The following is a 22,972-nucleotide window of genomic DNA, read 5'->3' on the forward strand; positions in this document are numbered from 1 at the left end:
ATTATGTCAGAAGAGCCCATGCATACTCTATGCCCAGACTTTTTGCACTGCAACGTATCATCTGCAATAAAAATTCAAATCAGTCAATCATCTCCAGCAGAAAGAGTACTTATAAAACATGGATGCATCACCATAATTTTGGGCTTGTGATCGGCACCAGCAAAGAGTTGGCAGTGACATCACATCTACACCCAGATGGCACTTTCATTTCACTGGCTACATTGTTCCTCATGGATTTGAAAAGGAAACCTACCCAGGCGGTGTGGCTGCAGTTTAGAACCTGTTTTCATTTGGAATCTCTGCTACAGAAAAATGTACAAAAAATGGAGAAAACCAGAAAAACAAAGCAAAATCTAGTTAACCTTCCTACCTTCCCACACTCACTGTCTGCCCCACCATTTTAATTTGACATCACTATTTAAAGTTGGTGAGTACAGAAATAAACCATAATATTCTGAAGCCACCACTGCGTATGACAGGGTACCATTCTGCAAAATCCAGATTCTAAGGTCTTCACGATGGGGACATCATCTTTCTTTGTCTCCCAAGGTGTGCATTTGTATTTTTACTTGGTAAAAGAATAAACAATCATCCTCCCCTACATCCCTTCATTGCCTTAAAACCTGACATTTTGAAGTAAGTTAAGGATTGCAAACAAACACTCTTTTAATTGATCCGCTCTCTTCTTCCTTCCACAGCTCTAGCAATAATTACATTTCTCTTATAATTTATTTTGGAATAAATGTGTGCTGCACCTGTACTTCATGTACGGCTCCTGCACACTTCCAGTGTTCTTGGTGGCTTTGGAAAGAGGAGAGTGGTATGCTCACACTGTTTGCTGGCTCCATTTCTCCATTTCCACCTCCCCACCCTGTCTTCTTCTTTCATGTCATTTTGAAGCATTTTTTTTTTTCTTAACATTTCTCACTAATCTCTAAACCCAGCCTCTGCCATCCACCCCATGGATGTGCTTTAGAAGGCTGCCGTTCACTGCTGCTCAAGTATGTGAAGAAGTCTTCAAGATAACTACATCAACTGAAATAGCTAATGTAGCAAGCCAAGCTAATTAAAACACAGTGAATTAGAATATAGCTACATGAGTAAAAGATACTCAGAAAAAAAACAGAGAGCTGCCCACTAATACAGCTAAAAGAGCACCAGAGTCTTGCTACTTAATTGCACAGACTACTGGCAAGCAGGTTTTCGCTACAACAGATGACTCCCCTTCAGCATCCAAGTCCTATGCAGAATATTCTAAATCAGCCTTTATTCATTACGATGAGCTACTAAGAATTACTTCAGAATCTACAGTTAGTGTTAAACAATATTTGTTTAAAAAGATTTGAGGGAAATCTTGTTAAAAATTCTGAACGGTATTGGAATTTTGAGCGTACGAGCTTGCCATTCTAAACCATTTGATTAAATTTAACCATAGGAAACTCTTCCAAGACCTAATGAAGCAGCAATTACATCTGAAGAGGGAGCCAAGCCAAGAATTCTACCATTCCAATAGCTCTCCTTTGAACATCATGCTACAATATCTAATCTGTTCAGTTTTGAGTTTACAGATACAATAAATCTCCAAGCATTTGGATTTGTATAAAATAAACCATATAGACCGATATAGTGCTTATATATGTATATATTTAATATAAGGAACCTATTGTTTTTAAAAAAATTGAGATACTTTTGAGATTTTAAGTGTTTCCAAAAAAGCCCTGCGCATGAAATAGAATCCAGATGAATTTAAAAATTATGCGAGTATTTTCTGGGTCTGGCTGAAAAGCAGATGCTGCCTCCGTGCTCACTCCCCATCTTTCACAGTACTTTAATATGAATTTTGACAAATAGATACAGAATTGACCACAGGAAAAAAAAAGTGAAATAAGGATAGAGTGAATGCTAACATTAAAAAAAAAGCTGGACTTTATCCCGATTTCAGTTGCTTTGTCGTGAGCATTTGCTCACACTTCATCATAATCACCTACTTGGTAGCTCATTGTGTTGGTGTAAGTGGGGTAAGAATCAGTCCCACTACTTTCCCTTTTGATTAAAAGGAGGAATTGTTAAAATAGGATAATGGCTACATTTGTCATGCCCTCAGCAAATGCAGATTGTTTGGTCTTTTCACTAACATTATTACGCTGCACAATGATGACCCTTTTTCTGATTTAAGATGTAGCTAGAGCAATCTAAGCACAACCAAATCGATGAAGGCAATCTTGCTCTATTTCCAGTTTTCCAACATTTCTTTATTACACGCTACAGAACATTTTAGCATAATATCTCAGAGGTCTTGAGATACAGAAGATGGAGAAATAATGTTGAAAAGCAATTCTACACATTCAGCTTTCACCACATCAAGTGCAAATGGTGAACTTAAACATGAAAATACAATTTGCTCCTTCAAAAGTCTACATCCTTATCTCCTTATCTTGTGCAAAGAACACACATTCATTTCCAGTGCCTCAAGGTAAAGACTAAGGCATCTGTCACAAGAACAGTGAGCATCTGAAGGATTTGGAAGCAATCTTTTCATAATGATCCTTTGGAAGGGAAGCGGGGTTACTCAAAATTCATAGAGATTATTAGGTTTACATCCACACAGCAGACATGGTACCATATTATTTCCCATCAACACTGTTCTCACCTGCTGAGAATCTCTCCTTGGCTCAAGACAGCCATTTATTATAAGGCATTAGCACTCTACTTCACAAACCAAAGTTATCCCCCATCAGTGAACTGGGCAAACCTGTAATACGCACACTCAGCTCAGGAGGACTGTGTTGACCTACCTGTCGAGCCCTTCATTTTGGTGATTTAATACGCAAGCAATTTCTTACTTCAGCAGATTTCTTCTATATTATCAAGTTAGGTATTTCTGAATAAATGTGTGGGTGTTTTAAGAGGCTCATAGGGCTCCCCAGAGCTCTGCAGTATCAGTGGAGTATGCACTGACAGCAGGGACTCTTTACGACAAGAAAAGCTGATCGGCAGCAAGCTTTCCTGTTGATGAATCCAACTTTTCACCAGGTCTAAACTAAGCCTGTGGCTTTTGTGGGTTTGTTTTTTTTTATTTCTTAGCCTTCTTTGAGGCCTGCAGAAAGTTATGAAATAGATTTTTCTAGTCCTCCCAAGAGCAAGGCCAGGTTCAAATCTTGACCTCAGAAACAAAGCAGCCCTCGAAACTCAGTCTTCTCTGCCCAACATAAAGCAAACTACAACATGCAACATAAGGCAATATTAAGAGTGAGAAATGACAAGCAATCTATCAGTATTGAGAAGAAATAATAAAACCCAGCCATATTAAAAATTCCAGCAACAACAGCACTGAACAACACAATTTTGACTCTGCTATAGTCTTCATTACCAAGGGTGGAAGCACAATATTCATCTGTAAAGAGCGCTTAGTTGGAAGGAAGATTTCAATTTCAAGTCAACAAAATTCTTTCTTGCAAGGCATTATATATTTGTAGATCCTTTGGTCATATTATTCTGTAACTATTCTGGCATATAGTTGGGTAGTGTAATGTACAGCTACATACAGACTCTCCCAACAAGACATACTAATGAAAATACAAAATAACCTTTACAGGACTGAATCTCCTCTCAACAACATTAATGTAAATCAGCTCAGTCAACTGGGGGACATTGATATGAAACTCAAAGAGGAAAGAACTGGGCTCTGGTGCTTTTAACAAGCTGCCCAAATATGTTTTAGAAATGTGAAGGCTGATAAACTTTGGGTTCAGGAGCTTGGAAGACAACAAAGTTGTAAAAATGATCAATCCTGTTTTTCATGGTGAAATAGCAAAAATGGCCCCAGAATACATAAATACTGAAGTGGGCGTCACTACTAAAAGCGTTAACACTTTAATACAAGTAAGAAACCAGGTTCTTATCAAAGACCTCAGGATTGGAATGGCTAGTTCCCATTAGCATGAGTGACAGTGGTGTTTGTGCAAATCCCATGTATGCTGATGGAATACAGACCCTGAAATCTCTGTGACCTTGATGTGCAATATTTATATCTACACCTTTAGCCTCTTGCACATAATGAGATGCAATCTTTTAGCTTTATGCACTTCACCAGGCATTCAATTAGAAAAAGCAAATTTGGGGGGTGGGGGGAAAGAATGCTAAGCTATCTAGACAGAAGGCAGTGAATCAAAAATTGCAAAACTTCAGCTTTCAAAAATAGCCTAAGTGACCTCTTACAATACTCTGACCACTCCATCACAAGCAGGAGGCAACCCCTGTGAAGAGCGAATTCTGGCAAAGTTCTCTCTTCACAGATGATGCACAGCTTAAGCTATAATGAGTTTTTGGGTTACAAATGCTGAACACATTAATATTCCTTGATGATAATTATCACAGTATAAGCACCTTTCCCAATGTGAGTAGCATAAAGCAACTGAAGCAGCATTTTTACTACATTTGAAACAAGCTGGAAAATGGGATTTTCTACTCTCGTAACCTGAGGTCAACATACATCAAGCTATGCATATTAAGTATGTCTACCCTATATAACTATATAGACCTTCCAATATACTCACACACATGTAGGCAATTAACACCCTAATTTTTTGAATACTTAAACAAATACACCATACATATGAACACGATTTCCTAAGCGAAACATATCTAACATTTTAAATAGGACCCAAATAATTTGTAAACAGGCTACATTGCTATTTCTTTGAAAGTGAGCTATTTTTGTACAGTATTAAAAAAAAAAAAAATCAGTGAGCTATTAGCTGATTAACCATTGATACAAATTGAAAATTAAAAAAGAAATACAGATATTGACCCAAAATGAAAACAAAATTTGCAGAAAAATACTGCCTTCCACCTTCATGCCTTAAACTAACCACTACGTGCAACACTAAGTGTGGCATATACCACTATGTGATCCTTTCCACTACCACAGCTGTGATTTTTGTTTTATGAACACCTGAAAATATAGTTCTTCAGTGGGCCCAAATTCTTGCACACAGCTCACAGGCTAAGCAATAAGTAGGAGGACTGGAGACAACCCCAGGAAAGAGAGGAGTGGGAGCTTCAATCCAGGCAGCTGAGCACCTGCAAAGCTGTTGCTTACCTGTCTCTGAAGTCTGGAGACTGCAGCACTGCTGTGCTGCCTCTGCATGGGGCAGGAATGTACTCATCCAGGCAGCAGAGGCAAAACCACTGATATAATAGCCAGACAGGCTCACCCAGCCTTTGTAGCCTAGTCTTAAACATGAACAGGGGCAAAAAGGGATGTGCAGCATGCATAGCACCTAAAATCTGCAAGTTACCCCAAGAAACAGCACATACAGAGCCCAAATTCCTTCTGAAGATAACATGAGATACGCTTCCTTAAATGGTATAAACGGGCTTGGCTGTATTTTAAGCGCAAGCCATTTAATTATTTTACAAGTACTTACTGAGGATTAATTAGCATACAACAAGGATCTGAAACATGCAGACGTTTGTCAAAGAAGACAGGGTTTCTAATGATTTATTATTGTTTGATTAACAACATCATGCAGCAACTACGTTATTAAATCTCTGTTTTGCAGACTACAGAACCTAAAAGTGTTACCTAGTGATGAACTGTTACCCTCAAAAGAGGGTAACACCTGGATCTTTGCTTTTCTCTCACCCCCAACTCGGAAAATGCTCATTGTTACAAATGATGTTACGATAAAGAGCCTTTGAAATATCACACTGTGTGTTGCAGGGTTTTTACTGAATGCCATAATGCTGGTTTAATATTCCGTGCAAATAAACTCACTGCAGCTTTCTTCTGACAAAATGGGAGTCAGTTTGAACTCTTAATCTGAAAAATGGGAATCAATTCTTGTGTTCTGTGGGTGTGAAATCTGCTGAATGCATTTATGCCATGTTGTCCTGCACTTCCTTTAAGAAATATGCCATGCTATAACCATTGCAAAAGCTAAAGCATAATTTTTATTTATGTGCTACAAAATGTCTCAAAATCCCACTTGGATATATGGCAAGGTTTTGAGGGAACCTTTGCTAAATATTTAACTGCACTATTGGCTTATTAAATACTGTAATGTGAAAGCCATGAAAGGATGATATAAAGCACACGACATTTTTTTTTCGCTTCACATTGGTGCTCACTTTGAACACTGTACAAGCCCATTCATCAGAAGAACTGATGCATTCTAAGAAGTATTCCTTCTTATCAGACAAATGTAGCAATGGCATCTTGCTATTATACAAATGATTAAATCCCTCCTTGGGTAACTGTGTAAGACTGGTTCCTCTGCAGTTAGAATGCCCACTCCATCCTCCCGCTAAAATATCTGAAATGATCATGCCTGAAAAATTAGAGGTGGTATAGTGAAATCAGGATGGCACAAGATATATTGCTTATATGAAAGACAAACCTAGGGGAAAAAAGAGTCAGGTACAGAACATGCAGCTTTGGTTTATCATACAGAGAAACTGCATGGCTGACCACTTTACAGGTAGAAAATTGAATCCATTCCTCTGGACATCACAATGCATTTGACAGCTACATAATACAGTGGCAGTCACGTTAAAAATGCAGACTGAAAATATTCTATGAAAATAAGGACTTCCACTAAACCAAAATCAAAGTAACTTGGCTCACAACAACAGATGTGTTTCAGTAGGAAACACTGAAAACAAATTTAAATCCAGTATGAAATATATTAATATAAACTAACAAAAAAAAAAAATCTCTTGGCATGGAATTGCCTGCAGAGTGTGCATTTATTCTGTAAACACTGTAACAATGATTATCTGTCCTTCCAGCTCTCAGTGGAGACTCCTGCTTTTGAAAATGTCTTGTGGTGACTTACTAAATTCAGGCTATTTCAATTAGTATTACTGCACATTAAAAATTAATTGTATTAAAGAGTGGATTAAGGTTTAAATTTCAATTCTGCAGTGTGTGTGCTAGAAATGACAGCTAAAAATCAATGCTCTCTGGCCCATAATCGGAAGTTTGCACGACCAAATAGTGTGGAACTGGCGTCAGTTTTAAAAGAATTGATAGTTCAATTCAAGGTATGTCAGCTCTAATTCCTGGCTTAAATGGGAATGCTACAAGGCCACAATATCAAGCTAAAGAAGAAACTGAAAAAAAAAAAAAAAGAAAAAGAAAAGCTGCCTTGCAATGAAAAAAATGTGTCATCTTCACAAAGATGGAAAAAATCCAAATTACAGCTCAAAATTCACGTTTGGTATCACTAAGGGAAAAAAGATGTTTTAATGGGATGATGACTTCATTATGGAAGACATATTTTTTTTCCTGCATTTAGAACATGTTGTTAAAATACCACCCGGAATTGCAATTTAGGTCCCAATCTTACAAACACTTGAGAACACATATAGCCTTATTCCTGCATAAAAAGAAGATTGTGGCATCTATTCATGTGAATAAAATCAGATGCATATTTATATGTTTTCAGGATCAGACACTTTCATTACAATTACTAATGTAAGGTGCATGCAAGCCCATTTCAAACTTACTGTGTGTGACAGACCCAGATGCAGGTACACAAGTGAACTGGAGGACCCTGTGACACTCTTGCTTTGGGACACTTTTCTTCGAGCAAACAATCCCAGCAAGGACAGCACCAAAGAACATGGCCACTAGAGCTGCAAGCCAACACACCTGGGAGACCTGATTCTGTGCAAGGCATGCAACAAAGCTGTAGTTCCTACTTCCACCCTATAGCAGAGCACCAGTGGGGATGCTGAGTTCCAGAGGTGCACTGGAAGGGGTGACAGGAACGTTGCTATCAAACATACAAAATATGTAAGGTGATCAAACATCAGGCTACAGTGACAAGGGTATAAGGGAGCAGGCAGTAACTCTTGGTACCTCCAGTAAATATGTCAGGTATGGTCTCCTGAGCTGCCCCGTTGTTGTAGAACACAGGACAATTATTTGGCCCACACACATACAAAATCAATTATTATCTTCCACTTTATTGTCTAACAATCAGTTAAAACTTGCCTTCCTGGATGAAGGCTGCTTCTTGTACAACTAAGGCGGAATACTGTACTTTAACCTAGCTGAAACTTGTATTTAGACATTCGCCCTGTAAGTCAGAGAGATTTTGTAAAAGCAAATGTCTTTATTAAAATATTTGTATCTTCACAACAATATTCTTTATTACTTGGGTGAAACTGAATTTTGCTGAAGGTTCCTTGAGATCATGGCACTGGATGATAAACTAACACCATGGCTATAATTCTTCCTTTGAATGTGAACACCATGCCAAAAGGAAAGGAAACAGCTCAAACAAAATCATTTTTGCAGTCTTCTGTATTGTAAAATGCATGGGGAATAGCAAGAAGGGAAAAAGCATGCTCCACTTGTTATAAATCTAGTATTGTTCTTGTCTGAAAATGGTTAGCACCGTGCCTGTCACTTCTATCAGCCACAAACTAATTTTTTTAAGAGCAAATCATGAAGAACACTGCAAGTCTACAGAAGAGACCAAGCTGGCATCACTAAAGTATTGCAAAGCCACCCAGGATGCCAGAGCCTGGAATTGAACAGTCATTGGTGTGTACCTAAGAGACAAGTTGATGTCCAAAATGTTTTTCAAGATCCCCGGCGCTGCATGGATGTCCAACAGCAAGTTTGGCATCAAGAGAGTAAAAAAGATGGGTTGTAATAATAACAATAAAAAAATAATCTGGTGCGAATAGACCCCAAGGTGTAGTAGTCATCCCCATGCAACAATCACCCTTCACTGCAATTTAGTGATGTTGCTTCATTACAATACAGCATACAAAAGGGGCAATATTAAGGCATCCTATTTAAAGCTACAGGATCTGTGGTGCCAACTATAGCTGGTACTGAATCAGGACTATAGATTAAAAAATAAAGCAATTTCAGGAGAGAATACTGAAAAATGAGCACTCTCCTGAAGGTGCACATGTGTGTCATTTCTACAAGCCTCAGCCGAACACCACAAGTGACTGTAGCTGAAGACTGCCAATATATTTTATAGTGTGAACCCACAAACTCATTCCAAAGCACAGCAATAATTGGTTGCAAAAGTAACGATAGCTAAGGAAGACAAAGAAATGTAACTGGTTTAGGCAAGGGAGAAAATAAATGTTTTCGTGCGATAGCAGAATATACAGAAATTGAGAAAGAGATATGCACAGGGTACAGGATCCACAGAGTAGATGGACCTTAAAGTATCTTTCAGAACTGCAGTGACAAAGGACAATTCTGAAGAGCAATAAGCCACTGCTGTCATCTCATGGAAGCCATCACAATTTCTGTTAACTCTCTGTTAACTGGTTCTGACTGAGGAAGAAATGAAGGACAATTTTTGTTATGTGTAGAAAGAAGGTGATGTCAAGAATAGAAATCAGCGGGAACACATCTGTGAAAAGTGATGATATGGTAAAAGGGAGGAAAAACGTTTTTAGGGAAATAGATAGGGAACATGAACCAAATTTGGGAGCTCTAGGGCAAGCAGCAGAATTCCCTGTTATCCAAGAGATAATAAAAACCATAAAGAATTTAATAGTTTGCAATTTACTGTATTACAGTACTTTCCTTCTTAACGTACATTAACAAATTTGTCTTGGAAAATCTCTGTGGGTAAGTACTGTCTCCATTTCCCATCCCAATGATTCGTTCTAGGCTAGTGAAGAAGTCACCGGGAATGCTGGAACCACCACAAACTTGCACCCACTCTGACTCCTGTTTCAACATTTTGAAACAGAAACTGTCTTTGTAGCATGTTAAGCAAAGACTTGAAAACAAGACTCACTTTGTAAAAAAGGAGCTCCCCTGCCAAACAAGAAAGGAGAACATCATAAAGCAAAGAGAGAAAGAGAGAGGGAGACTTCACAATGCCATGAAGAAGCTAAACACCTTTTGTGGGAGATAAACGTCATAGAAGAAATCAAAGAGCTTTCCAAATATGCTTGTTAAGGAGGTGAATGGGAAGGATACATATAAGAAAAATGGGAAGCTAAAGTGTGTTGAGAGTGTTTCTCTTGTCAGAGAACAACCTCTACTGAAGCTTTAGGTTAAAGGAGACAAAGAAAATCACCAGCCCACAAAAAGGCTGGCCGGGAGGACCTATCACAAGGGTTGAAGGAGATGCACATGCAGCACAAAAGCGGCAGGTGGTGTAAAATATGATAACCTAGGTGACATATCATAGAAATTAGAGTGCTATTTTCTGTCACCTAATTTATTCCCATGCACCACCATGAAGGATTTTTCCTGGTGGTACAATTCCAGTCTACTGCTAGGCATACTCCATCACTGGTGCAAAAGCAGTGGCAGGTAAAAGTAGAAAACTTTTCCATTATTAAGGAGTATCTTTCAGATAAGTCTTCTAGACTAGCTCTCTGCCCAAGCCTATTTATTTTGTTTTTCACCTATTTAATTTTATTTTCAATTTGTTTTTATTTTAACCTTCTTCTTTTAAACTCGGCTATATTTTTAATGAAAAAAGGTTAAAAATACCATCACTGTTAAGTCTGACTTGAAGAATAACAGCACACAAGAAGTAATCTGGGTTAAAAGTTCAAATTTGGCAAGGAAATGTCACTCAGCTGAAGAGAAGAGTATTTAACTGTGCTGGTGAAAATCGGGTTTGATTTGATCATGTTATGACAGTTTGCAAATAACACTTTGCACTAAGTGATATTTGGGTTATGGCTTTTAACCAAACTTTGAAGCAAATGGAAGGCTGTGTTGCCTCTGAATGCCTAATTGAACGAGGTAGTAAACATCAACATCTCCCAAGTTGTTCAATGAATTACACAGTGCTCTGTAGAAGCCTCATCAGGGGAACCTGGGGGTGGGGGTGGTGGGATTTCTTTGCACAGTTATCTAATGTCTTGGCACTCGCATAGGTGTGCAATGAAAAGCAATGAAGCCAGAAGCACAGTGGATTCATTGTGAAGGTTGCCTGTGAGAGGGTTGGGAGAAAGGGTGCCTAGCCAAACAGCTAGATATTAAGAATATACTGCTGAGGTCCTGAACTACAACACTCCAATAAAGTGCTGTGTGAGAGAAAATTCAAATTGTATGGCTAGGCACTGGAAAAAGAAATTCAAAACAGGATGTTACAGGCATATCCTTAACTCTGGTTGCTGTACAGGTGTTTTAGGATTGCTTTTGATTATACAAATATACTATTCCTTGTATCATTCACTCTTATCCAAACATGAGACTCATACCTTTCAGTATAAACACAGTGAATGAGGCAGTGTTTTGAAATAAGCTTTGTCCAACACGCTATGAATACCATATTCTGTAAAGTCTCTTGGATAAGTACCACACACATAGGATTATATTCATGTAATAAAAATAATGTGTAATGTGGCTTTGCACCTTTGAGCAGGTCTCCTTCACTCTGCCCACTGCTTCATTTCCTTGGGGGCTTTTCCTAATGCCCTGAATTGCACAATGTATTCAAACAGCAGCTTAGTTAAGAAAAACAAATATGCCAAAAAGAATGTTTCTTCTTCCTTTCTCCCTATACATTGAATTTACCTATATAATTATGCTAGTTTAAGGCTGCATGACAGAATTACTCAGTTCTGCCCCACTAATATGTTGGTGCCATGATTTTACTTGCATGTTTCACTGAGGGCATATAATTTTCACAGGCAAGAATCCTGACATTGAGCTTAAAGGGCTTGATATTTTTGTGCACAGAAAATTTTAATTTGGCAATATTTACATTTCACATTTATCGACTAGATTTTTGTCTTTATTTTATTTCACAGGCATTTTTATCTGGTTTGCTCATCCCTAAAGAAGCTGTCTTGCAAGCTGAAGGACATGATAGCTAGGCTGTTCAGCTTATATACCTGTGAGTATAAGAGGGTGCATTCAATCACAGAACAGCTTGTATTTTAAACAGGTATCACAATTTTACTTTACTATTGGTTTTCCACTGGCTCCACTTAAAAAAAGTAACTCTGTATGTGAAAAAGGGGGTGCAGGAGTATCTTCTGACCGTACCTGGTCCATGAGGCATGCAAAAGTGAGAATTTTTACCTACGTACAATTCTAAGCTTCCATAAAGGCTGAACTGAAAGCACTGCTTACTGAAAGTGAGGTGGTAGCTCGACCATTGTGCTGAGGAGACATAAGGAGTTACTTTCCTCAGTAAGAATCATTGAGTGTGTCACTGGTTAATTCCTGTTCTATGCTCATTAGCATTACTCTCAAGTTTCTGGTTATCATATCCGAAATATTAAGACATAATAAGTACGAAGGTGCAGATAATTGGATATTAACCAGAACATACTTGACTGGGCAGGAGGTAGGGCCTTGCTTAAACTAATCCTGAAATGTATTAATCACCAATTAATGAATGGGTTTCTAATTCATTTTCTATTATAGAACACCTCTGAGTATCTAAGCTTTTTCTAATAAAATGAGTTGGAATAACAGAACAAGAAACACTACAATTTGAGGCTGGTTTGAATTAATTCCCTATAGCTTGTTGTTAAGTTCATTGAAAACAATAATCCTGATATGAGCGACTATATATATATATGTATATATATCTATAATAACAGTTACAGGCTCTATTTGCAGGTTCAAATGGTCATACAGAGGCTAAATTCAGAATAGAGCTCGTTCACTGGAGAACTGCTATAGCACTATCTATTTCTTAAGAGCAAACATAGCTCTTTGATACAAGTGCTGTAAGAGCTACACCAATTTCAGGTGGATGTTGCCAATTAATGATTTTCACTGTGAAGACAGGTATACGTGTATGCCAGCTTCTGTAAATAAAAACAAAATTCAAACACCTCCTCTCTCCATCCTGGGCCAAAATATGGTCCACACCAGTTCAGTCTGGTGACCTAGGCTCTTAAAGTCTGGAAGAAGTATGGTGGGAGAGTAAATATACCAAGATTATGAAATCCAGTTAGGAAGCCTGGTGGGATGCAAGGAGGGTGAGGGAGGGTGCTGTTTTAAGCTCAGAAGCCCCAGCTTTGAACACCTTGGCTGATTTTGCATTAAGCTTGCACGCTTAACCAGTGTTACCAACTAGCTTGACATAATTGTACTTTTCCCAGCTAAGAAGCTAACCGGCTGTGTGTAGTTAATCTCTAAATGCTGGAAGTTTTTCTTAACTGGGCATATTTAAAATCCAAATAGAAATGAGAAAACCAGAAACAAAGTCTCAGGTTTTTCCATTCATTTATTTATTTATTTACTTAAATTTAATATACTCATATGTCCAGGATAATTTTTAAATGATACTTTAGCAGTTTTATTACTTGAAATGGGTTCTCATTACTGCACCAGAAAAAAAGCCCACTAAAGATCCTTATTGTTACTAATGAAGAAAATTATAACAGACATGGTTGAAGTACTATTATTCCCCTTTCTCTCTTCTTGCTGTCCTCAGTGTTATTTACATTGATGTGAATTGCAAGTAAACCAATATTATCCATCTCTCTGTTTTTTCCTTAATTTGTTGACTTTAATTTTAGTATGTCTTAAATAAGCACTTACTGAAGATGAAGTAAGATATGCAAGCAAGTAGTCCTTTTATCAACAATTTTGCCACAGAAATACACAAACATTTCAATGGCTCTTCATTAGCAAACAAATCAACAAGTGATATTTTAATGCATGACTTTATTCCATCTCTGTGGGGACCGTAGTTGAGAGTGTGATGTACAGTACAGAGAAAGGAATCATCAGCCACAATGTCCCAGGGCTCTATCCATTGAGGACTTCTCAGCCTCTGCTTAAAGAGTGCATTTAATTGACTGATAGACAGTAGCTTCTTTGTTCACAGAAGACAGCGAAGTAATGGCAGCTTGAAAATCGTACCATCTACAGGATCTCCTGAGACTAGTAACAGGGGGATATGTGTCAGGAATAAATAAATAATCTAATTATTAAGCCACTTCCTGTCAAGTTAACTCCAATTTGTTGGCTTTTGAAGGCAACAAAACGAGGCATTTTTCCTCATTATGCTTCTCTTTTTATACCACTGGTAATCACAGGCGGATTAAAGGGTGCCTGATTGGTTTTTTTGTCAAGGAACTGAGAAGCAGCCAACAGTACAGAAAAACAGAGTTGGGGTTAGAAGAAATTTCATGCTTGTCTCCTTTCCAGCTCCCTAACAGCCCACATTGCTGCCCCATACAGTGCTGCCAGCTGTACAGCAAATGTGTACCCCTCCAACGGCGGCCTACCAGGCCACAGGCTCCATCCTGAGAGCTGTGAGATACCTTGCAATCTTGGCAGGTAGCTACTGCTGTCATAGGCATAATTCTAAAGGTGACCTACGAAACCCCGTCAGCTCACCAAATGCAACAATATGAGCAGCTGAAGTTCGACACCCACTCTCCATATTGGCTTCTTTTGTTTCGCTTCCTGCGCATACATTGCAGGGAGAAACCTCGGGACGCACTCCGTCAAAGAACCGGAGGCTTCTCTGCTTGGAACAGGGATGATTTAGAAAAGCAATGATGAGGCTACCCTCTGTGCTGACAGCTAAACACAGCCGAAGGAATGTGCTAAGGCTCCTGATAAAGCCTGCAATACAAATGGTCAGCAACAAAGAACAAAAGGGAAGGCTGACACCATGCCATTAATTCAGCCCGTGGTGCCTAAGTATTAACATGCACGGTATATCACTGCAGTGGCTCGGAGGAGAATGTTACAGCAGGTAAAGGGAGAGGAACAACTTCCGTACTGCCTGACATTACCTTTCGAGAGCGCTTCATCGCTCATCAAGCGATCGCCCTTCATCAAGCGCTGTTCACACCAAAGGCTTTGCAGGAAAAAATCTGAAGCTTCCGTGTGCTTTACTTCATTTCTTTACAAATCAACTCCAGCCTGAATTGTGGACATTTTTCAAGTGCTACTTTTAGTAGTATTATCATTGCCATTATTACTACTAACAGTATTAGTTAATAATAAGGCAATTTAATTCTATTTTACCAGAATTTTTTAAATCCAAGGTGCCTTCCCTTCCCCCCCGGAAGGGTTCATATATGTCTGCATACCATGTCCTGACTGAACCGTTTGTGATTTTAAAAGCCCAGGCTGAAAGCTGTCCCAAAAAGCAAGCGGCCGTCCCTGCTTCAACCCCCATGAAATGCAGCCCCAGCTCCATGCAGGGCAACTTCATTGGGTGACAGCAGGCACCCTGGGGCACGGGGATAGCAAGGTACCTGTACCCCAAACGAATAGGTGACACACCTAACCTGAAGCCCGGTGCATGGTGCTGCTCCAGCACGTTTACAGCTGCCTTTGCCGTTTCCGAATACATCTTGAATTTTTCGTTAAATTGCGCAGATAATTAAAGCCTCTTCATATTTACAGTCTGCTTCATTGGTACCATGAATTCTGTTTTCAGTTACTGTCTGCAAATTCCCTCTCTGCCCAATTTCATACTAAGCAATAACACTTCATTTTACATAAGTTTTATCTGATGTCCCCATACAGAGCTGCCAGCTGTACAGCAAATGTGCAGCTCTCAAACTGAGGCCTACTAGGCCACAGGCTCCATCCTGAGATCTGTAAGGCACCTTGCTGTCATTGGCAAGCGTTCCCAGCTATCGCTGCTACCATCGCTCCACACTACACACAACTTAAAATCATCTGATTATTAGAATTTGTGGTCCACACTCCATTTTATCCTTTATTTAATCTATCCCCAGATCACACATTTGTTTAAATGTTTTGGCTGGTTTACAAATCATGCAGCCATCTGCACAGTAGGTGTGACACCATTTTTTAGACAAAAGTTACATTACAAAACAACAAAGATAAAGTCATTTGAAATGCTTTGGTGTTTGTTATTCTGCCTGGTTTGCTTGGACCAACTCTAAGAAATAAATAGAATTATCTGTGTAAATCGATGAACATCTATGAAAAACAACACCCAGCAGAACACAGAGCTTGCTCCATTACCTACGTTAATATCATGACAGCTGAGGAGAGATGACCTGGCCCACTTCTCATCTCTCCTGTACAGATGGCTATTAAAGAGAAAGTATCCCTTTTGTATGGTCCATGCAGAAACCCTTTATGGGCTTTTCAAATAAGCCAGCATTGCCCACAGGAGAGTAGCTTCCTGTTAGTATTAAACAGCCCAGATTTCGCCTATTTTGTAACCCAGCTCCTCACAAAATAAACCTACGTTTTCTCAGATTTAACTCCAAATGATTGTTTTCCTGGGTATCTCAATTACATCTCCTCCTTTTGCAGACAAAGTAACCAAGTATCTTTTAACTTTCAGACAACTTCTTGACAGCTCTGACTGTAAATAGGAGATTCCCAAGTATCCAGAAGATTTCCCAGTGCTAAGAGGGTATGATCTGTCCTTGAATATACATCAACACTTTCCATTCCTTACTACTCAGGAATCTGCAAAAGATGACCAACAAAAGGAAGTCTCCACTTCCTTCCTCCTCTAGTGCATAGATGCATATCTTTGTATTCTTTTTATCCAAACCTCGTGTAAGAGGGACTTCACAATGTCAGTTTTAGTATAGAGTTAATTAAACTGACGTGCTGAAGACTTATTACTTGAGGCTAACATACTGCAACAAGTCTTAGTCGCCCAGCACAGTTTTCCATGTAAGTGAAAGGAAAATCACGGGGTTTAATGACCTGATCTTAGGCAGCAGACAAGTAACAGACTCTGTGACTGCCACATGCTATTGCAACCAGACTAAAACTTTCTTGGGCTCCAGAAAGCTGACTGAGATTTTCCTTTGTTCTGACATAAGTATTGTGGTCCATACGTACCATATTGTGCACTTCAGAAATGTGAGGCAAGTAAGATGATTTAGTTTTATAGGTTTATTATGCATGCAGTTAATACATGCATAATGCAAACATACATATACGCACAACACATAAGCATATATACATATTATTTACTTATATCACTGTCATTGAAAATATCAAAAATCGTGAGTTGGAATAAGACATGTCTTTATGTCTTCTAATGGTTACATACTACTTCTTATTGTAAAACACAGCTGTAAAATTTCTTTGCAGGGAAATTGATATGTTAGATTGCACTTTCTATATACTCTTCTTTTTAAACTACAATTGTTCCAGCATAGATTTGTTTACTTGGAATTTAATGAAGTATTTGCTGGTGTAAACTAGAATTCTTCTTGTCGACCGCAGGGTTGCTTCATCCTGTTTTCCCATTTGCTTCCTAACTTCAGTGCTTGGCATCTTTTTTTCTTTCCCTTCATTTCCTCCTGCTCACACCTGCTACCTCACTCAATTCTACACAACATCCTCCCCTCAAAACCAAGCTCTCCCCCTCACTACAACAGACTTTACAAAAAGTGATTTATACAGGATACTGGAAAGGTTAAAGAAAGAAAAGTCTGTTTACTTATCAGAAACGACCTATTTAGAAATTGTCAAAAGTAGGGTTGCGAAAAGGTGCTGAATCCTGGCCATGACACTCTTCCCCTTCGCTCTTTGACTCTTCAGAGAGGTAGTGGGTCTTGCTACAACACTGGGGCTTGCTTTTTTCATCAATAGAAGTAGCAGCGAACTACAAAGATTGTGGCTGTTTCCCCCTTTTATCATTCTCTTTGTCAGCCTGATCAGTCCTCAATGGTAAATGTGCTGCTCTGTTGTGCACAGCCAGCGGCTCGCAATTTGCTCACTATGTTTCATGAGACAGTTGTTTGTGGCTGTTTGGAACACATTTACCTCTTTGGGGATTTATGCGCTAGTTGCAATGCCAACCTCCATAGTGATAGAGATTTCTTTCTACTAAAATAGATAATTAGAAGCTGGTAATTATTGGTCAAGAATTATCAGAGTGAAAAAAAATAAGCTCTTCATAAATAGTTCTTGGCAATGTCATCTCTTTACATTATCTCATGCCTAACAGCACTTTACTCAGAGCACTTACAAATTTACACTACTGCTGTTGAGCCTCATAATTTTATATGGAGTAATTCCTTTTCTGAGTTAAACATGTCTACCCTCCCCCAGTTCTGAGCCACTCTCCATGTACATATGTGCAAAATCCTAAGCAACTGTTACGGCAACTGTTTAGTCTATTCACACTGAACTGCATCAAATAGTACAGATGTAAAAGAATCAGTGGAAGAAAAAACAATGTTTAGCTTGTCTGCTTAAAATAACAGGGAAAATAATAGGAGGAGCAGTGGAGTGCAGCTAACAGAACACAAACAATGGCAGACTCTCTTCCTTACCCTCTCAGGTCAAATGCCAGCTGTAAACTATGTGATGAAAACAAATGGATGCTAGAAAGCCTCCCTTTTCAATAGGCACCATGCACCCAGAAACAGAATTTTCTCAAAGAAAGCTGCTAAAAATGCTACTCACTCCACCTGGGGGAAAGGCAAAAGAAAGAAGGTGGATGAAGAATCGCCCTTTATGCCAGCAGTTCCTAAACACATGTGAAACACACCTGGATTTACACTTCCTCCTTTCCTACCCAAAAGCTGAGAAATTGTTTTACCAACAAATTTTAATACACATACACACCAACAAACATGCTTTCCAAATAAAAGTACATGCTTACATCTAGGTCTAAAATAATGCCTAAACAGAGGGCCTATTTACAAAAGCCCACAGTTTGACTTGCTTTCTGTCCACTGGCATCGCTGAGCCTAAGCTTGAATCAGTGGGTAGTTTAAGCAAACACAGGCATTGCTCGACAAGCATGGTGTCTAGAAATGTGCAGACAGATCTGGCAGTCAGAACTCTTGAACTTTCACTCACTTAATGCAAGCCAGGAATTCCACTTCTTTGCCTCTTTGTCCTCATCTATTCAATGGAAAAGGCTTATTGCCCTGTCCCTTCGCAAAGATGCTGGGAAGACCCAACTGAAGGCTGCAGAACAGTTTTAAAATGGGAAATTCTAAAAGTCATGAACACGTAGTTACTGAGGAAAGTTATCCCTATGACATCTTTTTAATATATAACTTGTGTAATAAGTAATGTAAATTACATTGTTGTCAAAGATACTTCAGGTTACACTTCACTGGGTCATCTGCAGATTTTATTTTCCATTAGGTGGCATAATCCCTCTTGTTGAATTGATTGAAACGTATAACAAAATCTGTAAAAACATTATATACCCTCCTAACAAAGAAGAGTAAGAGGCTTTTCAAATAGCCTCTAATCCTTCTTCCCCTGCTAAATGTCTAGTTGAGATTATATTTGATTAGACAAAAACACACACATACACACAGCCTAAAAATATCTACCCTCAGTGGAGCTATTTTAGCCAACAAAGTAATTCCAGTTGCCTTATTTAAAAGTCTAAGTTTCACACTGGGGTTTTATAAATGTATCTTTGCCTCAGTGACCTTCCATAATACAACTTCTCTCTGTGGATGTTAGCAACATGAACTCAGTTTACATCCCAGGATCATGTTCAAAGGGCACGGTAATTAGATGGGACACCATAAACTTTTCTAGGTTCCCAAATGGCCAAGAAGATGGTGAGTATGAACTGTTTCCCTCAGCGGGCTGAGCATGCATCACTATCAGTGGTTCCCATCCACTTCTGAGTGGAGTCTGGCAGATGACTTTCCACCTTCTTGTTTGTCCCATGGCCCAACTGACTCTCCTTTTCTCCCTTCACTGAATTATGATTATGGTATGGTGTCTTCAGGTAAGAAGACACCACATCCATCAATAACCGCAACACAGATAATGATAACATTTTACTGTGAGAGGAAATAACAGTTCCTGACACTGTGTGATGATGTCTGTAAAGTCATTTATTGCCCCTATATTTGATCTAGGAATTATCACACTGTTTGGCTTTTTTAACTCCTGCCTTCCCAGATTACCTTCCCTTTCCTTCACATTTAAAGTCCTTTTTTTGTCTCTCTTTTCCCAAAGCTTTATCACTTTCCCTTCTGCAGAGGAGAAAAGACACCTTGTTCTGCCCATCTCCTGCTAGGAAAGCAGGACAAGAAGACATATTTTGTCAGCTACATGTAGAAAAGGGGGGACCAACGTGTTTAGGAAACCATTTTTTCTTTTTTTGGCAAATGGGCTGTCAATTAACAAATTGATATTCACTTAAGTGTTTCACCTAAAATATTTTTCAATTTACATATCGATATTCATACAGATATCTATGGGTGTATATATATGGGTTATGTATTATATATATTTACACAAATGGGTTTGCCTGTTTTCTGTATTATATATGAATACTATAAGCCTACCTACAGACACACATAAGCTAAGAACCAATTTTAAACAGCTTAATGTCACGCCTTGAACCTTTCTCTCAAGACAGAATATGGTCTTGGAAAAAGGCCTGTGAACAATGATATAAATTAAAGGGGAGGGGGAAGAGTGAAATTGGAAAGATAGCTAAGGAAAAATCCAATTAGTGGTGAGAAGGCTAACAGAATCAGAGATCAGAAATTATTTTTCCCTGTACTTCGATTGCGAGGTCACATTCAAAACTCTTCGGAACGCTGATATTCCTTTCACTCCACCCCAATACAAAATCCCCCTGCATTTGCTTAATCGAGGCTACATCATTAGGAGCTGCACTGTTAAGTCTGGCAGTGCAGATAAGAATCTTCCACTGAACACAGATTACCACAAGCATGACCGGCAAATCTCCCTGTATGTTTTGCAAGCTCCTTCTTTATTTCACTGGGAAGGTTTTACATTAAGCACACTTAAATCTGTGTCACTATGGTTATGTCATGAAGCAATATCATGCATGATTAGATACAACACAGGCAAAACAATTAAATATTTTGAAAAAGATTCTCTTTCTCATTCCACCGCATCCAGCTTTTAGAAATAAAACATAGGCAGTTAATAGCTCAGTTTAAGAAAATCTCCATCTCTGCAGATCTGCAGGCTGAAGCCAGCTAACTGGATTTGTCCTGCTTTACTAGCTCTCTCCTCCTTTCTCTCCTCCCATTCTGACCCTCTAGTAATACTCATCCAGAAAACAGAGAAAGAAAATAAAAGAGAGAAAATCTGAGTGTTTTGTGAAAGAAGTGGGTTTCTATTCTGAAAATGTGGGGCACTGGTGAAGTGCGTGGCAAGCACACACACCACTCTGCTATTCCAGCATTATCCATTACTCACAGTGTCCATATTCCCTCTCACCTCTCATACAGTGTCACTATATATTGCATTTAAGAACATGTTGAACACCGGATTCAAAGAAAACGGCAGAAATGTTGAGTTCTGTTGTTGGTAATAACCTACTTTTAAATTCCATGTCACTGACCCAGATTGAATACAAATTATCTCCTCCCCAAAGACATAAAATATCAAAACTAAAGCTTAATCCAACAGGCAAATCACTTTGCTTCTTTACAAAACCAGCTTGTCATTCGCATTTATTCAATTCTATGAAAAGCATATGAAATGTTCGTGCTCTCAATGTATTAAAACCTGTTAACAAAGTACCTAGACAAATGGGCTATTAAGTTTTGGCAGGTAAATTTATTTTACAGTGCAGCCAAATTACTAATGCTTATGGAAGAAACCCGCATGTTACCTTCAAAGAAAAAAAACAATGAACATCGAAATATTTTTAAGTTAAAAAATTAAAAAACCCAGCAAATTCTCATTTGTTGGATTTTTAATTACTGGCTTTTATACTATACTGTTTGTTCTCTGCTTTGCATGCTTGTCTATCATTATAGCAAGAAAAACAGGGAGGCAGTAGTAAAAAAAATCAATGGTATCCATCTCTGTCTTGAAAAGTGAAATTTGGAAAAGAGGCTAAAAAAAATGAGACAACTCCAGCAATGTTATCTTATTAGCGGGCAAATGATGTGCTTGATAAATTTAATTGGCTGATAGAACTCTTAGTGCTATTACTGAGTGGTTACCAAATTGAAAACATTATGGGTAAACCACGGGGAATAAGCAAATAATAGGAAAATATGAATATCAAAGAAAAAGCAGGTTTTGCTTTATTCCAATTTACAACTGTAACAGCCTTGTAAACATCAAGCCAGGCTTGGATTCAGGAATCCTAAAAGACTTTTTTAATACCTGCACCTAAAAGAGCAGATTCCATTACTGAATACTACAGTTCCTTGTGGGTTTTTTTTTCTTTTTTTCAAATAAATGATAGTATTTAATTGTATACAGATACACTCAGGATTTTTTTCCATACTGCTCAAACACAACAAACAATACTATTTTATGGCCATTTGAATTATTTATGTTTCCTAATGACAAAAACTTGCCAGTTTTGATTTTGGTACCAAGGTGCTTGGGAAGTACACAGTAGTGTCATTACCATAATAACTTCTGAAATTAAAACCTGTCTAAAACTCTACGGAAAGCTAACATCCAGTTCATTACCATTCCTGTTAGTTTGTTTTCAATAATGCAAAAACGATTAGAAGTTTAATTTGCTAATCACCTGTGTTTTGACTGGCAGTAGATATATAATTCTCTGCAGAAGTCTAAACTAGCCCTTGCAGAAAATAAAGTATGTTAATGCTTTATCAAGTCTAATAGTATGAATAAAAAAGTCAATCATGCCTAGGTTAATCATTGATGGATGCACAATTAATTTCTCCTTAACTCTGTTTAATTTTAGAGGCAATGATGATCATGAGTAAGACAAATGACTATCTGTCTTCGAGAAGTTTTAGTGCTTCACTTACCAATCATGTGGTTTGCAACATGAACTTGGATATCCCATTCATTGTAGAAAACCATCTGACATTTGATGCACTGGTAGGTCTTCTTCTAAAGAAACAAGGGTAGATAGAATTTACTGAAACGTACAATTGGAACCATTTCATTATAACTCAGAATACTGAGTTCAAAGTGGTCATTTAAAGCTCTCCAGCAGTGTTTTCATTAAGGCTTAATTATTAATATTTAAAAAATATCACGCTCTGTAGTTTTCTAGTACCTTTCATCTGAATTTCCTGAAACTCTGTAGAGATTGTATTTTTTCAGCTTTCTAACTCCATGGACAGACCAGTT

The 22,972-nt window shown here is 38.3% G+C and overlaps 1 protein-coding gene across 12 annotated transcripts in view; it reads right to left on the minus strand.

Moving 5' to 3' along the window:
* ZNF521 (zinc finger protein 521) overlaps nt 1–22,972 on the minus strand; it is a 236,040-nt gene that overhangs the window by 96,885 nt on the left and 116,183 nt on the right. For 11 of the 12 annotated variants that reach the window (XM_065668152.1, XM_065668142.1, XM_065668145.1 and 8 more), the window contains one exon: nt 22,645–22,729. The exons of the other annotated variant lie outside the window; for it this stretch is intronic. In XM_065668152.1, coding sequence (XP_065524224.1) covers nt 22,645–22,729 — 85 coding nt within the window. The remainder of the gene's footprint in view (nt 1–22,644; nt 22,730–22,972) is intronic. 12 annotated transcript variants of the gene reach the window in all.

This window comes from Lathamus discolor, chromosome 2 (assembly GCF_037157495.1).
Source record: "Lathamus discolor isolate bLatDis1 chromosome 2, bLatDis1.hap1, whole genome shotgun sequence".
Classification (NCBI taxonomy): Eukaryota; Metazoa; Chordata; class Aves; order Psittaciformes; family Psittacidae; genus Lathamus; species Lathamus discolor.